The 16,864-nt window shown below is 53.0% G+C and overlaps 1 protein-coding gene across 1 annotated transcript in view; it reads right to left on the bottom strand.

Moving 5' to 3' along the window:
* Positions 1 to 11,786: 11,786 nt before the first annotated feature.
* Positions 11,787 to 16,864, bottom strand: part of NFASC (neurofascin) — a 126,227-nt gene continuing 121,149 nt past the window's right edge. The window contains exons 29-30 of the mRNA XM_087827850.1: positions 15,413 to 15,482; positions 11,787 to 12,031 (exon numbers count right to left, since the gene is read on the bottom strand). Of these exons, the coding sequence (XP_087683976.1) occupies positions 11,800 to 12,031; positions 15,413 to 15,482 (302 nt within the window). The 3' untranslated portion in view covers positions 11,787 to 11,799. The remainder of the gene's footprint in view (positions 12,032 to 15,412; positions 15,483 to 16,864) is intronic.

Genomic DNA, 16,864 nt, shown 5'->3' on the forward strand with positions numbered 1-16,864 from the left:
CACTTTGTCCTGTCCCTGCAGCTACCGTGAGGGAGGCACTGAGCTGGACAATCAGATTTTTCTGATGAGATCAGTGATGATACTAACAAATAGGGCTTTTTGATATTGGACTCAATTGCTCTGAGCTCCAGCAGCTCGAAAGGTGCCAGGGACAAAAGGGGAGGAACTGAATTGTCTGGCTTCAGGGCAAGAGCTGGAGGGGCAGCTTTCTCCCAGACAGAAGTGCTGGCAAAGGCCACTGTTCCTTTGCTGAGCCCTTCCCCACAGTGCCAGCAGGGGGGAACCATATCTGAGTCTCCACCAACCTCAAGTTTGTGTATTTTTCCCTGGAAAAACTCTCAGCCATTTCAGATTCAGTCTGGTTGGCCATAATTTGAAATGTGGCCATAATTTGAAATTCTTTCCCAAGGAGGCATTAGCTAATGTGGAAGGGAGGGAGGTGCACTCGCTGGGGGTGGGCGGTTTGGGATGCAGTGTTGGATGTGGGGAAACTATAGAATGAGGGGATTATTGATTGGATTCACCCAGCCCTGGCTTTCTGGACTCTGAGCCGGTGCACATAACGAGAGGGCCTCTCTGAGCACCCTGCTGACCACACTGCTGATGGCCTCTTGCACTACCAGCCGAGCCTGTGTGCTCTGCCTGCAGTTAGCCGGTGGCTCTACTGCCCCCCACACTGGGGCACAGCCCTGCGGAAAACCAGAGGGAGGCCGGTGTGGTTCAGGAGGAAGGGCTTTTTGCTTGTCCTGTGTTCTCATGGAGGTTGTTGCAGAGCCTTGGGAGGGAACAGGGTGGCTGATTTGAGCGCCTTTGGACCTCACAGCTGATTGCGTGGGTGATGGGCTCTTCCCGGGAGAGGTGCTCAGTGTTGAGAGTCTGATCTGCGGCCTGGAAGGTGTGGCTTCTCCTGTGTTTGTGTGAATCGGGCTCTCCACTCTCAGGGAAAATGACCCCAAGGAGGTCACTACACCTAATTATTCCATCTGGGCCAGGCTTTGAGAGCTCGTGGAGGGAACGCTGCCTGAGTCCTGTCCTGTGGTCCTTCTCCCTGGGGACAAACCAGGCCTTCTGTATTATCTCACCTTCCTGCCCTCTGCAGCATGGGTAGAGGGTCGTGCTGCATCCTAACAGCCAGGCTGGAGCTAGAAGGGGCAGGAGGGAGGGAGGCAGACGCTGGACAGTCCTTTCTGATCAATGAGAGAGGGCTCCTGGGCTCGAAAGGGAGTTACAAGAGTACTTAGGGGACTTTGGGAAAGTTAATTAATGGGGCTGCAGAACAAACCTCTAGCTCTCAATACTCATCAATGAGCCTTACATCCAGCCACTTGGAACTTTGTAAACTTGATTTTAGGAAGACAGATACCACCTGCCCCACCCCAAATCGATACTAAACCACTAGTGGGACAGTAAATGCAGTAATACAGATGGCTGGAGTACAAATGGGGTCCACTTGCCCTGTGGGGACCACTGGGTCCCAGAAATCAGTGGATTACCCCATTGTGTAAGGTACAGGGCTGGGTGCCACAGAGGTACCAGAGGTATGAGGTATTGGTCCTGCCCTCCAGACTGGCTAGGCACAGAAGAGACAAGTTGGGAATTGATGCTGGAGGCCAAGGGGCAGGGGGCTGAGGAAGGACAGGAGAAACTCATGGAGAGATAGCCTGTGTGCCAAGGTAGTTGTGAAAGGTGAGATCCTTTCTGCCTGGAAGGATGGGGAAGACTTTTGAAGGAAGAAGTAGAGGCCAGGGAGAATATTCTAGTAGGCCGAATAAGGGGAAAGCATAGTGATTCATTCATTTAAATTTAACAAATTATTATCTAGTGCTTACTATGCATCAGTTATTCTTTGAACTTTTCACATTTCAATGGATTTGATCCTTACAACAGCCTATGAGGTAGCTACAGGTAAAACTCCTGTTTTATAGATGAAGAAACTGAGGCGCAGAGAGGCTAAGTAATTTGCCCGAGGTCACACAGCAGTGCCTGACCTATCTGCAGAGTCCTGGCTCTTTCCTGGTACTCAAGGCAGACTTGGAGAAAGATGGGCACCCATGGCCCCCTCACCACATGACTGTGTGATCTGCAGGGCGCCACAACCCTCCCCTGGGCTCTTCTGGGTGGACTCAGGAGCCCGAATGTCCTGCTACAGCAGAGCGGAGTCGTAAGGGGTGAATTGTTGCTGGATCATGTGGAAGAGCTGGCAGGGGCTTCTCTGGCACGATGCCTTCGAAGCACAGACGCTGGGCTAATTCTTCATAGAGATGTCCATTCATACCCAAGTGCAGTGGTGAAAGCTGAGGTTTAGAGTCAGACAGACCTGGCAGCTAGTTCTGGCTTTGTCGTTTACCTTGGGCACATTATTCAGCCATTTGGAGTCACCGTTTCCTCGTGTGCAGCAGGATGGAGAGCTGCCTGCCTCGAAGGGCTTGTGAGAGGGTTCAAAGAGATAATTAGCATAAAAAGCCCATCACTCTGCCTTGCACAGTCAGCAAGCATCAACATTATTAGTTCCCCTTCTCCTCTTAAGTCATTAAATGTATCGTGACACAAATGCCATCTGGTGCCCTCTTACCTCTTTGACATCAGTCCCTGCCAATTCCATGGTCTGTAAAAGTCAAAGTCTCTCCCCCAGGTTTTGCTAATTCCTGGGGGCTTGGTCTCTGACCCTACACTCTCCTGCAGTCTCGGCTTCACTCTGCATCAATTCGGATGCAGACCTCACCGACTTGTTAGTTTATATAAAGCATCCACTAGCATGAGGCGAATTCTTTGATTGGGTAGACTTGACTGACGACTTGGGGGGCACAGGGTCACATCCCAGAGCGCCCAGCTTTCTCAATGTGTTCCTCAAATCCAGTGGTCCTCAAACTTGAGCCTGCATCGGAATCACCTGGAGGGTTTGTTACAACATAGATCCCAGAGTTTCTGATGCAGTAGATCAGGGTGGGGCCCTAGAATGTGCATTTCTGTAAATTCCCAGGTGATTGTGTGCTTTGGGTCTAGGGACAACACTTTGAGAATCACTACTCTCCTGCCAGCCCCTGCTCCCCATCTGCCCCTGGAGTTCCAAACTCTGCCCCCTGCCCCTATTATATAGGACCCTCCCCTGCTGCTATCTGCAAACTCCCTGCCCAGGTCAACCTCTGGACCCCCTATTTTATAGGGTTCCGCCTTGTTAGAGGGTATTGTGATGTTAAATATATACCAAATAATTTTGTTTGTTTCAGAGTGAAGTACTCTCCAGCCCTCCAGCCACAGCTCATCCTGCGAGGCTGGGGGGCCTGAGTTCTAGTTCCCCCTGAGTGTGGGTAAGGTGAGTTCCCGCTGAACCCAAGCCAGGGCTGAGAGTGTTCCTGGGCCCTACCAGACTGTTTCCTTGTCTACACAAAGCCATGCTTCTCTGCCGTGGGGTCTGGGGTTGATCAGCAGCATGTTCTAGGGCAGGGATGGGGGTGGGGGCAGAGGACTGAGCTGTTGGGCCGCAGCTGTGGCTCCAAATTGCTCTGAGGCCCACTGCCCGGTCCATGCTCCAGCAGGAACGGACATCAAACAAATGGGCTCTGATGCATTAAGTGGGGGCGGGGGGAGGCTGAAACGGGTCCTCCCCTGCCTTGGTCCACCTAATATGGTGTTGAGCAGTAGAGGCTGCCTTGGTGAGAGGGGCTGTAATGAATTCCCAGATTCCATCCCTCTGGGGGCAGCTGGGCAAGAAGGGGTATAGCCTTCACTCTTAATAAAGATTGGAAGACGACTGTCCCCTCCCACTGGGTTGGTTAATCCAGCTCTGAGCTGGAGATTAGCATTTCTAATGGGCTGGGAGGCGCAGCATTCAGGAGACATGGATGAGGGATGACAGATATTCTGGGGGTCCCTGGGGCTCTGCAGAGGCAGTGCTTTGTTTGGCCTCAGTTGAATTGAGGATGGCTTTCTTCAAATAAGAGGCTCACTTATCTCTTCACTTCTGTCCCCTTGAGTGGGGGCTCTTGCTCTAAATTTGGGCCAGTGGACCATCCCCACCAGTGAAATGTCATATCCAAGCCCAATATCCAAAGAGGATGACACAAAAATCTTGAATCCACCCAACCACTTCTTTCAAAGGAACAGATGTCTCATTCATTCATTCATTCATTCATTCATTCATTCATTCATTCATTCGCTCACTCATTCACTCATTCATTCATTTTGTCCTTGCTTTGTGCCAGGTGACACTGTCTCAGGAAGATGTATGACCCAGCACAGAGGCCACAGCCTACCTTCAAGGAGCCCAGGAGAGATGATCTGTAAGGAGAAAGGGGGTTAAAGGTATTGGGATGAGAAAGTGGAAACAGCCTGCCATCATTGCTGCAAGGTCTGGTCTCCAGGACTATGAATTATCCAGAGGAACGGGGGTTTGGAAGGCCAAGAGGAAGCTGTTCCAAGCAGACCCACCTTTGGGTCATAATCCATTTGTCAAACCCACATTATTGAGCCCTTTTCCCAGACATTGTAACATTGCTTTTGGTTACTTGACTGTCTCCCCTAACAGTCTGAGCTTCCTGAGGACTGGAACTCTATCCTACTTACCTTACGTCATTAATTGGCAAGGTAGGTATTAATAGGTACTTTGGAGCTGAATTAAATTGCCAAAGCTGAGAAGTGTAAGAAATCATTGCATTATCAGCAGGAGCTGAAAATAGCTTGGAATGGCTAGAATTGGGGATATATGTGAGGAGTGGTGAAAAAATGAGGCTGCAGAGGTAAGGGTCAGATCATGAAAGGTCTAAGATGCCAAACCAAGGAGTTTACAGTTTATCCTACTGCAGCAAACTGAAGATACTGTAGCAAACTTGAAGGTTTCAAGTAAAGGAGTGACATCAGATTCTATTTAGAAAATCCTGTTGGCTGCAGTTATAAGGGGGAGTAGGCAACACAGGAGGCAAGGAGACTGTCAATTTAGGACGAGGGCTTGGAGTAATGGTGGCACATGAGTGCAAATGGACATGAGGGACACATTTCAGAGACAGTGAACTTGACAGTGATGAGAAAGAATATTTCTCATATTCCAAGGAGAGGATAGGGAGATTTAGAGGTGTTGTGTGACATACCCAGAGTTATCCAACAATTCAGGAGGAGTTTTAATGAAGCAATAAACCCTCACGTCAATGCTCAGTTCTGAGGGCTTGAAGGGAAAGTAAACACAGGTGAGTTGGATAGTTACTTGATGGTTCTTTACTGAGAGTTGGGTCTGCATTTTCAGGGAAATCCTGCCCGCCCCCGCCCCCCCCCCCCCCCAATGCCTATAAATGATCGGTTATCTTCCCACAGAAGAACCACTTCCCAGGCCTAACCACTCTGGAGCCCCACACCACCCTGGAGAAAGGGAGGGGGTTACATCGTTGGGGTCCCTCGCCATTCATCCTGCCTGGGTGATGCTCTTTGGCCACTCTCGTGAGAATTAGCACAACTACAGGCCTCCCAACCTTCAAGGCAGAGGCCCAGTGAAAGGGGAGCCCTCTGTTTTTTCCATTTTCTATTTGCTTGTTGACTGAGAGTCCTTTGAGTCTATTGAGAGGGGATTTGGTCTGCTGTGCGCAGTTTTCATTATTCATCAATAGTAAACGTCTTCTGTGCCAGGCACAGGGCAGGGTGTATGCTGGACTCTCTCCTCCAAGGGCAGGGGTGGCTCTGCACTTTTCTCTCCCCCAACACCCCCTACACGGCACGTCTTCAATGGTGCCCGAGCACACTTGCAGCCGCACTGCATCGGGTGTCTCCATGCCATACACATTCAGTCACTCCGCTTAAAACAAATTGTGCCAGTGAGTTTTCTGGGGTAAGACCCACTTCAAGATGGGGCTGGTGTCACAAAATTCCCAAAGTGTATGCTGTCTGGTGCCCATGAAAAACCCTTTGATCTGTCCCTACCATTAACTCTGACATCCCTCTCTCGCCAGTTAAGGAAAATGAACACATGGCCAGAGTCCATTTTGAACAACTTTTATTATATGTTTAGTGTTCTCTATACAAAAGAAATCAGTTTTTTTACAGTGATTCAAAAAAAATTCTGATAATTTGGCCTTTTCATTGCTCATGCAGTCAGTTTATAAGTCCATGTATTAGATGGTCCTCCATGGCCCAGACGTCTTCCCTGCTGAAGGTCGTGCGTGACACCCTCAGAGACGCAGCTGTCGCTGACAGAGTTGGTTAATGCAGAATAACTCACAGAAAGGAAAGGACACGATGTGAGGGGTTAAAACAAGGTCTGCCATGGGGAGTTAAATATTTAACTGACAGAAAAAAGATCAGACAATTTGTGGGTGTGTGCATATGTGAGAAGGGATGGAAATGTTGGGAAAACATTTTCCCACTGAAAGGAACAAATTGGGATGGTCCAGTGTGGGCTGGAGGTGGGACCAGGACAGAAGGCAGCCACGTCACAGGCGACTGTTACTCAGCTCAGGAGGGGTGTGAAGTTGGCAAAGAGCTGGGAGCCGGGTGGAGGGACAACACTGACTGAAGATGTTGCATTTGAGGGTCAGAAAAAAGAACGGGGCAGGGTCATCTGATCTGCATCATTTTTGAAAAAACAAAACAAAAAATAGTACACAAAATTCTGGATTTCTTTTCCCAGATTTTTGTGTTTATTGCTTCACTGAAGTCCTTACATGTGCTGAACTGTAGCCCAGCAAACCCCAGGCTGTCAGAGCTTCCATGGGCTCTGCTGCCCTTGGCACCTCGCTGCCAAGGGTGGAGTGGACAGACAGCCCTTCTCACCCTCCCTTCCGAGGGGCACAGCATGCCGGGGCCCGGTGTGCTACTACGCGAGAGACAAGTCTAGGCTTCACAGTGACAAACGCCAGTCACCTCATCACCCTTCTCCTGGCCTGGGTCTGCCCATGACACCACAGGCTGATCTTGGACTCAAAAAAACCCTTTGTCTCTTTCATTGTGGGGGATGGGGGGGGAGAAGTGGTAAAGGGGTACAGAGGGTGACCAGCAGGACAGAGTTAAGTAACACCTGTTTAAAAGGAGGCAGCTGGGGCGAGATGCAAGAACACTGGACAAGGAGTTGGAGGGCCCGCACTCAAGCCTAACCTCGCCTTGACTTACTAGCTGTGTGACCTTGGGTAAATCCCTTCACCTCTCTGGTGGTTAGTGTCCTCGTCCGCACGATGAGTCATTTCAATAGGATCAGCTCTGTGATTCCTTCAGATGCCGAAATCCGAACCCGATCCTGCGCTGGATGCCTTTGTATCTGTTTCATTCCCACCCTCACCACTAGGAAACTTTCATTTAATACTAATGTCCTGACAGAGGAGCACTGGTTCCGGGTGTGTCCTGAGACACTGGTTGGTGGGTCCTGTGGCTTCCCTGGAGGGTTGTCCACCTTTCCCTTGGACCCTCCTCTGAGCCTGTCTCCAGAAGGCCTGTTCTCATTAGGGGAGGGAGGAAAGGGTGCTGCTCTGGCTTGGGTTGGGCAGGCTGGGGGTTACGCAGGAGTTGGGCTCTGCCCACAACACTGAGTCTCCTGACATTTCAAGCTCTGTTTCATTTGACTCTGAGTTTTAAAAAAACGAAAAATCTGACACCTCTTACAGGCTATTCCGAAGTCACCATGCAAAGCTCGACCAGCATCCATGGGGTGATTTATTTCCAGTGGACCTGACTGTGTCTGGCAGGGGCTCCAGGATTAGTGACCAAGGTATCATGAGTGGGGAGTGTGCTCTTGCCACCCTCTCACTGAGAAGTGGTTCCCTGGCACCAGCCCCCGGTGACCGAAAGCCCAAGGAAGTTCACCTCCTCAGTGTCGGTGAAATGGCCTTGCAAAGACAGGCAAAGCGTGCTCAATCCCGACTCCTTCCATCACAGGGCTCTGTGACCCTCTGTGACTTGGCTCTGATCTTGCAAAGGGCTCCCGGAGCCTTGAAGAGCCACTGCCTGTGCTGCTCCTGGGGAAGGTCCACTTTCCTTTGCATCAGATTTGTTCCCTCTTGGTTTTGCCCTCTGGAATGGCCCAAAGGGGGCCCAGCCTGGGCAGCCTCCCTTCTGCTCCAAATCGCACACTGTGCCCCACACAGCCCTTCACAGCTCCTCTCCAGCAGCCTCAGTCTGCTGGGTGAGCCCATTGTGAGGGTGCTGGGTGGGGGTGGGGGGCGGCAGTCCCTTAGCTGAGAGACCCACAAATATTCCTGGACCTGTTTCCACCCCTTTGCTAAGGCCAACTGTGTTTAGGGAAACTATGGAACTATCTGGGCCCAGGCAGCAGACCTCCCATGCAGGGTGAGCAATATTGGCACTGGCTGTGGCCCAGACAGGAGGACGCTTCTCCAGCCCTTGGGACTTGCCAGGAAGGGGGTGGACCAGATACTCCCAACCTTTCAGGGCAAAGGCAATGGACAAGGGAGGCAGCCAGTCTGGTTTTCCCTTTGGCTTAAACGCAACCCTCTCCTCAAAAGCAAAGTAAGAAAGAACAGGTCCCACTCTCCAGAAGCCAAGCAAGGTGGGAGGCGGCTGTCCCCTAGTCCTACAGGGAGATGGTCCCCATACACTAGCCTCCTTGGTCCCCAGGTGGGCCATGCCCTCTGTAGGGAAAGGTATTCAAGAAAGGACTGAGTAGGGGAGACCGAGGCACCAAATACACCTGCCCTGAGGGGCAGAGGAGAGGCTCAGGAGGGGGACTGTTCCTCAACTGCCCCTGCGGGGTTTGAGGCCCTGTCTTGCCCAGCTTTGCAGACCAAGTTCTCTCTCTGAAGCTCTTCCTTTTGAGCCTGGGGCCCCTGGCAGCTCACAGGCTCAGAGTGCTCCCAGTCAATGACTCTGTGTCCCAAGACTCAGGTCCAGGCCGGCAGCCCTGAGAGGGCAGGGGCTGCACCTGACCTTCACCATGGTCCATGGCTCAGGCAAAGCCTGGCTCACACTCGATGTTCAAAAGGATATGCTGGGTGACCATGGGACAAATGAGGACACAAGAAGCCGCAGCTCCTGTGGCGAGCACGTAGCTGGGATCGCAGCACAGGCAATATAACTCCTAGTCACTGTGAGATGACCTACACTTCTCCCCACTCCGGGCCCCCCAGCCAGACAGGCGGAAGCACCAATGGTATCGCCCTCTCCCGGCATTGTTGCTGGGTGTTTTGGGTGGTTGCTTGAGAGCCCCGTTGGCTGGGAGTGTGGGACGATACTGCTCTCCTGCTGAGCTGGGTGGACTCTGGCATGGCGCCATGGAAAAGGGGCTTTCTTCTCCCTAACCCTAACCCTGCAACCCATACCTCGCTAAGCGCCTGCCATCTCTGCTTGGGGACAACTTGGTTCTTCAGGCCCAGGTTTGCTCTTGCCTGCCAGCGGGTTGTGAGGGCGTGGTGGGGTGGGCAGGCTCCTGATGGGGCCGATGGCACTGTCTTCACAGGCAGCCAGGCTGGTATAGAGTCGGACAGGACATAAACGAGGAGCAAAGACAGGCTGGGGAGTCACTTCTCCCCCAGACCCAACAGTAGCAGGGGCCCTTCCCTGGCCATCAGCTGTGCAGCAGACCTTCTAGGAGCAGGGGGACAGGTGTGAAGACGTCTCACAGTCCTTCTTGCCCCAAGAGACTGTTTTCGGTGCAATAAGTTCACTCTTATGTATGGTGCAATATGGACTCAGGGCCTGAGAAACTGACTACCTTGCTCAGATACACAGTGTTTTCTGAAAAGGCCAGTCCTTTCATTCAGCTCACAGGGGTGCTTCCTTGACATTCCCTTCAGGGACCCCGGGCCTAGGCTGCAGGAGTACCCAGCTGTGTCCAGGCAGAGGCCAGAGGAAAGCCAGGGGAGAGGGCCCCTGAGCTCACTCCTCAGCCCCCTGCTATTTACCCTGTCCCTGTCACCATGAGAAAGCTGCCTCTTGGGCTTCTAGGTAGCAAACCTGGCCAAGGCTAAGGCCAAAGGGCAGTTACTTGCTCTCATGTTCAAATAATTGGCTCAGCTGTGGGCTATAGTTTTTACCTGCAGACAGAGCATGTGTATCCATGGGCCTGACCTTCACTGACTGGTTACTAAGCGATGCAAGCAGAGCTAATACCTTTGCGGCTCATACACGTGGCAAATGATGCTTTAATAAAGTCTCTGAAGGACACAGCCCTGTTCCTGCCCAGGTCCCCTGACAAGCCGCTGGAGGCTCAACTCAGAGGCCGACTGTGGCAGGTACCCACTGCAGGGTCAGCTTCCCCCTGCTGAAACCAATGTGAGCTGCAGCAGCAGCTAAGGATTCCTCTTAGGCTCCAAATCTCTCTCCTCTGAGACCAGTACCTTTGGTTTCGAAAGTGGATTAGGTGGGGTAGATGAAGGCAGTGCCTTCGGTCTGAGAACTGCATGTCTGCAGGTGTCTCCACTTGGGCAACAGGTTGCAGGGCACATGTCAAGTGGTTTCTTCTGGTTCTGCTTGACGCTTGCATAGGCCACCCATTCTCGAGACAGATGATGCTGGAGGCTTGAAGGCTTGCAGGGAGGGGCGGGAACCTGGGAACTGCAGGGACGCAGGAGAGTTGCATAAGGCATACGAAGAGAAGAGCGCCGAGTCCTCCAGGCCAGGCTTCACAGCACTGTCAGGGTGGTGTCCCTGAAGGGTCCCCTGATAGGTAAATACCCCAAGGAAAGGATACAGTCAGTCTTGGGGCAGAAGGGCCCCATCTGCACAGTTCCAACATCATACAGGATTGACTGAAGAGATGATACCTGCTACAGGTGAAAAGGGGGGGCAGAGCTTTACACCCCAAAACACACAGGCAAAGCCTTTGTATTAGAGGGTTCCATCTCCTCGAGGGCAGCAGCGCAGACCCCGACCAGGTGCCCCGACCAGAGGGCACCCTCTACTCTGGATGCAGTGGGTGTGGCCCTCACTCCTACATCCTGGGTTTCACTGATGGGGAGGAAGGAATCCAAACCCAGCCCTTTTTCCTCTCTCGAGGTGACACAGCTCCCCAGGGACCAGGCGCCTGGTTTTCTGCTGCTTGAGGCACCCAGTCATTGGAGTTGAGGTCCTTTCTGTCAGTGTCCACTCCTGCTCCTCAAACCCCTTCATCAGTCAGTGCAGCTCTGGTCTTGGACACTCTGGAGGATGGGGCAGGGTAAGAGCGAGGAGCAAGAGGTAAGCCCACCTCCCAACTGAGCCAGAGCAAGGTGAGAAGCCCTATCCACCCTCTCCCTGCCAAAAATACTGTCATTTTTCCAGAAAGGAGCCAAGCCCAGCTCAGCAACTGACAAGGCCGAGGTGATGGGTTGCGGGCATGGGGAGGCTCACGGCGAGAAAGGCATCCTTTGGAAATACATTGGCCAGCGCGGTTTGAATACTGCAGCTTTTCTGTATGTTCTTTTATGGACCAAATCTTTTAAAACTATCTTTGCGGTTTTCTGGGGGAGAATCCACCGGTTCTTTCTTTTTCCAGGGATGCTTCAAAAGGAAAACAGAGACATTGGGCCTGCAGGGGAAGGTGCATAAAGCAAAAATAAAGGCAATGAAAAGTCCCCAAACCAACGAAACAGGTGCGAGTGCCGAGGTCAAGGGCAGGCAGGGCAAGTGGAAGGCTCGGGGCGGCTGTGAGGCCGAGCAAGGGGCTCAGGCTCCCTCCAGCCGAGCTTGGCCATGGCTCTGGCTCTCCCACACAGATGGCACCTGGGTGCGCGGGGTCCCCGGGAGGGGAGCTCATGGTAGGCTGGGTCATCAGTGGTCCTCACAGTCTGGCAGGCGCCCACGCTGTACTCTTGTCCGTGAAGGTGGTGGTGGCTTCGTCTCCCCCTCTCCTCTCTTCCCACTTGTGAACTAGTGGCTGTGCCTGGGGCTCCATTAGGCCAGGGAATAGATGGCATTGACCGGCGACGTGGCCTCCGAGCTTTCGTTGCCTTCAGTCTCCTCTTTGTCCTTTCTGACCGTGTACTGGCCGATGAAGGAGCCGTCCTCATTGAACTGGCCCTCGCCGCCCTCGCCATAGTCTACCAGGCTGTCGTCACTCTCTTGCTGTTTGATGGTGCCGTCCAGGGACGTCTGGCTCCCTTGCAGGGGCTTGTTGTCTTCGTCACTGGCCGGAGAGAGACAGAGAATCAGGCCCAGCCCAGCCCAGCGCCGCCTAAACCCAGGTGGGGCTTGGCAGGGAGCCGGTCTCTTGCCAAACACCCATGCTGTATGCACTACACACTCCAAGGGGACAGGGCCCGAGGGACCACCCAGTCTAGCCCTCCCGTCCAGCAAGTTCTCCAGAGGGGAACTACGTCCTAGAGGTCAAGCAGCTTCTCTAAGGTAAAGTGGCAAATTGGTGCAGAGCTGGGACAGAAGCCCACACTTGGAGACTCCTGGTCTGGGGTCCTTTCCATGCAGCTGGGCCACTCTCTGGGGTGGGAGCAGGCAGAGGATTGTCACCCTGGATGAGGCAGAGAGAACTGCTGTGAGGCCAGGCAGATGGGGAGGCAGGAGGGGAGTTTGGACTAGTGATCTGTGACTTCATTTTTTATTTTTAAATTAAATTTATTGATTTTAGAGAGAGAGAGAGGGAGAGGAACATCGATTTGTGGTTCCACTTATTTGTGCATTCATTGGGTGACTCTTGTATGTGCCCTGACCCGGGATCCAACCCGCAACCTTGGCATATCAGGATGATGCTCTAAAGCTACCCAACCAGGGCTGATCTGTGACTTTGCCTGGGAAGGCTCTGCCCTTGACAAAAAGCCAGGGTCTGGGCCTTAGAGAAACAAATCTCTGCCCTGCCCCTCCCCTGATCAGTCTAGGTGTTGTTGCTCCTAGCTCTCTCCCTGGTTTATCTACAGACAGATGCTGTAGCTTCGGGCCTAGCAAGTTGAAGAGGGCGTGACATGCAGATAATAGGTGAGACCAGAAACAAAGACTAGCAAGGCTCAGAGGATCCTGCCCAGCTCCTTTTGAGGCCCCCAGGTGCTGCCCTTAAGCTCCTCCCGGGTAAGGGCTGAGACTAGAGCAGCAGCTACCCACTGTTCCTGCTGCACCCCCGGGCATCTGCTCAGGCACCACATCCTGGCTGGAAAACTCTACCCTTTAGGCTCAGAGGGTGGCCTGGGTGCTGCTGGCTGTGTTTCAGGGGCAATCCAGACCCCAGGCAGGAGGCCGTGGGACCATCAACGACAATTTGAGTCCTGGTAGGCAGGACCACAGCGGTGCCAGGTGGTCTGAGCAGACACACACCATCCCCTCTGCTGTCCCCAGGCCACGCTCAATAATCCTTCCTGGGTGTTAGAAAACCGCAGGCTGAGTTGCCATTATACTGGGCAGTGTGTTATGGCTTCTAACAGCAGCGGTGGGCAAAGATAGCTGTCAGGGGAAGGCTGTGAGCAGGAGCCAGAGGAGCTGGGCATTAGTAGATAGAAAGGTATTAGCCCACTCCCCCCACCTGATAAGTGAGCACGGCCCCATTAACAGCCTCACTGGGTTCTCGGATGGCAGTGATGGGAGAGGCCCCTGAGTGAGGGAAGTGGGTCTCTGGGGTTTGTGCAGGAAGTGGAACTCCCCTTTTGAGAACTAGCAGATTTTAAAAAATTCTGAAGATCTTATTGGCATTGTTAAGAGATTCATAAATCGGGCTGCATCCCATCTAGCAATGAGAAGGGTGCTGCGAAAATTGGCAGATTCCAATGACCAGGCCCCTCCACCCCACCTGCAGAAACATGAGGATTGTGTCTTTACGACCTGAGGGAATTCCAGGCACCTAAGTTAAATGCAACCGCTGGACAGGAAAAGGGATGGTCCTGTCGGGGTGGGAAGTAGGGAAAACGATCCAGGTTTGGAAAGGACAGGCCTCTCCTAAGGGAAGCCTGAATGAACCAGAATGACTGGGGAACCCTGGTCTAGCCTCCTGCCAGCCTACCTTCCAAGACCCCTTGGAGGATCAGGTGGACAGACAAGGGAGAGGGAAGCAGAGCGAGGCCACAGGGCAGCAGGGTGCTCCTCCCTGCCCCAGGCCTGTGTACCTAGAAACTTGTCATTTCCTCTGAGGTATTAATTTCAGCCCTTTCCCACTTTAGGGCTCTTGGACTCATCCCAGTAGGGATCTAGGATGAATGCTGCCGATACCCCCTCCTCCCAGCTAAAGCTGAGGGTGTGTGTGTGTGTGTGTGTGTACGTGCGTGCATGCATGTGCCCGTGTGGGGTAAGGGCCGTGCTTGCATATCCAACCTCAGTGTCAGTGGGCTAGGGGTGGCTGGGGAGGAGGCAGGGGTTCTGCCCAGCAGCTTGGTGTCTAGGGGAGGAGAGGTGCCTGCGGAAGCAGCTTCTCACAGCACAGGCCTCCTGGTCCGGTGTTTGAGGACGTCCTCACCCCTCCTCTGTGGCTTTGGAACTGATGGCCAGGGAACAGCTGCCAGCTTATGGAGGAGCTGGGCCCCACCAGGGGTCTGAGACAGTCAGGGGAGGAGCCTCCCGTGCCTGCCCTTTGAGAATCTTGCGGGGATGTTGGGACTGGATGGATGGACGTGGTCCTTAAGCCGCCAGGCAGGCTCCAGTGCGGCCAGTGACTCTGCTACCCATTGATCGGATCCTGCTTGCCAGGCTGCTGATGGACAGAGCGGCAGAGGCCCAGGATGGAAGAAGGTCAGAGGAGGACAGGGCAACCTGGCCCCAGAGTGACGGGTGGGGAAAAGGCTCTGATGAGAGCATTTCCTCCCACCCCATTTGGTCTGGGAATGAGACCTTTATGAGTCACCCTGCATTGTTCCTTAACTCAAAACACAATTGCCATCGCGACAGACAGATGGCCACTTTGTTAAGCCAGATATGAAGGGCTGTCCAGATCCAAGGGATAGCAAGGGGTCGGACAATGGCAGTAGCTGGAAGCTGGGCCCCTGCTCCCCCCGCCTCCCAGCTCCGTCACTAGCTCATTAAGTGGCAAGTGTGAGAGTCCTGGGGGAAGGTCATTTCTCAGTCTGGGCACCAGTCCTCTCATTTGACAGTCATTGGACCGGATGCTTCTGTACGGCCTTTTTCAGCCCAAAGCCCAGAGTTATTGTTCAGGAAAGGTCTAGAACACCCACCGCCACTGCCAGTGCCTTCATCCCTCCCCTAGTCCATGGTTTAGGCCAATACAGCTTCCCTGTGTAGGCAGAGAGAAGGCCGAGAGCCGAGCTCATTTCACAGCAAAGAGGACCCAGGGCCCATTTCCAGGGTAGAAAGGTGGAAACACATATAAAGAGCTCAATAGATCTTAACTGCACAGCTGAATGATAAAATGCCATTCATGTGTGTCGGGCACTGTGGGGGCAGCCTTGTTCGGCACAGTCAGGATGAGCAGGTACTGTCAGAGAGGAAGGGGTGACAGTTCAATGGGCGATGGCGAGGACATTGAGTCGGCCACGCCGAGCTGCTCTGAGGGGAGGGCACTGAGGACAGCCAGCCCGACAGGGGGCACTGTGTGTGAACAGGAGCCAAGGAGATCACGCACCTGTAATCAAATGAGCCATCCTCTTCTTTGGGGTCTTCAGGGCCAAGGGGAACATCCTTCTTTTCTCGCACTTGGTCAATAAGAGAAGCAAAGACACAGACATGATGACTGAGTATGTCCCTGCTCTGCAGGTCCCTGACCATAGAGCCAGAAGATGCCACCTTTGGGTTCAGTGACACTCTCCCTTTCAAGAAGGCACCATCGATGGCTCCCTGGTTCTTGCTGCCCACACCTAATCAGTTGCCAAGTCGATTCCATCTCCTCCTCCTCACCCGGGGCTTCCTTTCATCTCCACTGACAACTAAATTCTCCGCCCACCGGCTCCCCGCACCTCTCCGAGGTCTTCCCCAAACACCAGATGGATGTGTGCCTTTCTTTGGCAGCTTTTAAAAATTTTTTAAAAATGTTTTTGTTGATTTCAGAGAGAGGAAGGGAGAGAGAGAAACACCAATGATGGGAGAGTCATGGGTCGGCTGCCTCCTGCACGCCCCCCGCTGGGGATCGAACCCCCAACCCGGGCATGTGCCCTGACCGGGAATCGAACCATGACCTCCTGGTTTATGGGTTGATGCTCAACCACTGAGCCATGCTGGCCGGGCTTCTTCGCACTTTTCTTATTCTGCTCGTGTTATAATTATTTGTGTTTCTTATGCCAGTGACAGAATGCCAGTTCTTCCCTTGAGAGTGGGGCACTGCGTGTTTCTTCAAAGCTCCCAGTCGAGTGCTGTGACCTCACTTGTTTGCATGACTCCCTTTCTCCACACTCTGTGATCTGAAAACATCCGCCAAGGCCCTGTCTTGTGCTGTGCTTTTCCTTCGGTGCCAGCTGAAATGTCCTTGAGGGAGAGATTGTCTTTCCTCTAGAATCCTTAGCACCCAGCACAGGGCCTAGCACATAGCAGACGTTTACGTGAATGTCTACGTATCCTTTTTGGGGTGTAAGGAAGGATAATCACCCCCATGCTAGGGGAGGAAAACAGGCCTTAGAGGTAAAGAACATGTCACATAAATTGGCAACTGAATGAGTCTAGAGTGAAGACGAGGGCTCAGGCCCCATGGCTCCTGGTTCACTCATCTTTCTAATGGGGACACTTTCTAACGGGCAAAGGAAGGCTCTGAGCTCACCTGACGAGTTCTTCAGGTGGTCAAGTTCCACTTGGAACAGGGAGGTGAACTCAGTAAGGCTACCCATCTCCCTACCTCTGGCTTTCTCTCCTTACAGAAGAAAAGCAATCCCAACACAGCACAACAGCATGAAAGAAACATCATTATCAAAACAGGAATGATAATTTCTGGCCCTCCCTCGCTTCAAGGAGAGGCATAACTCTTTAGAACCTTGGCGTCTGAGGGTAAGTGGGCAGGGGAAGCAGGAAACAATCTCCTCTCCGAGTTTTAAGTGGTCCTGGAGGAGGTTTGGTCACAGAGATGGAGAGAAACAGGAACTTGGGAGTG

This window comes from Miniopterus natalensis, chromosome 19 (genome assembly GCF_054644295.1).
Source record: "Miniopterus natalensis isolate mMinNat1 chromosome 19, mMinNat1.hap1, whole genome shotgun sequence".
NCBI classification, from domain to species: Eukaryota; Metazoa; Chordata; class Mammalia; order Chiroptera; family Miniopteridae; genus Miniopterus; species Miniopterus natalensis.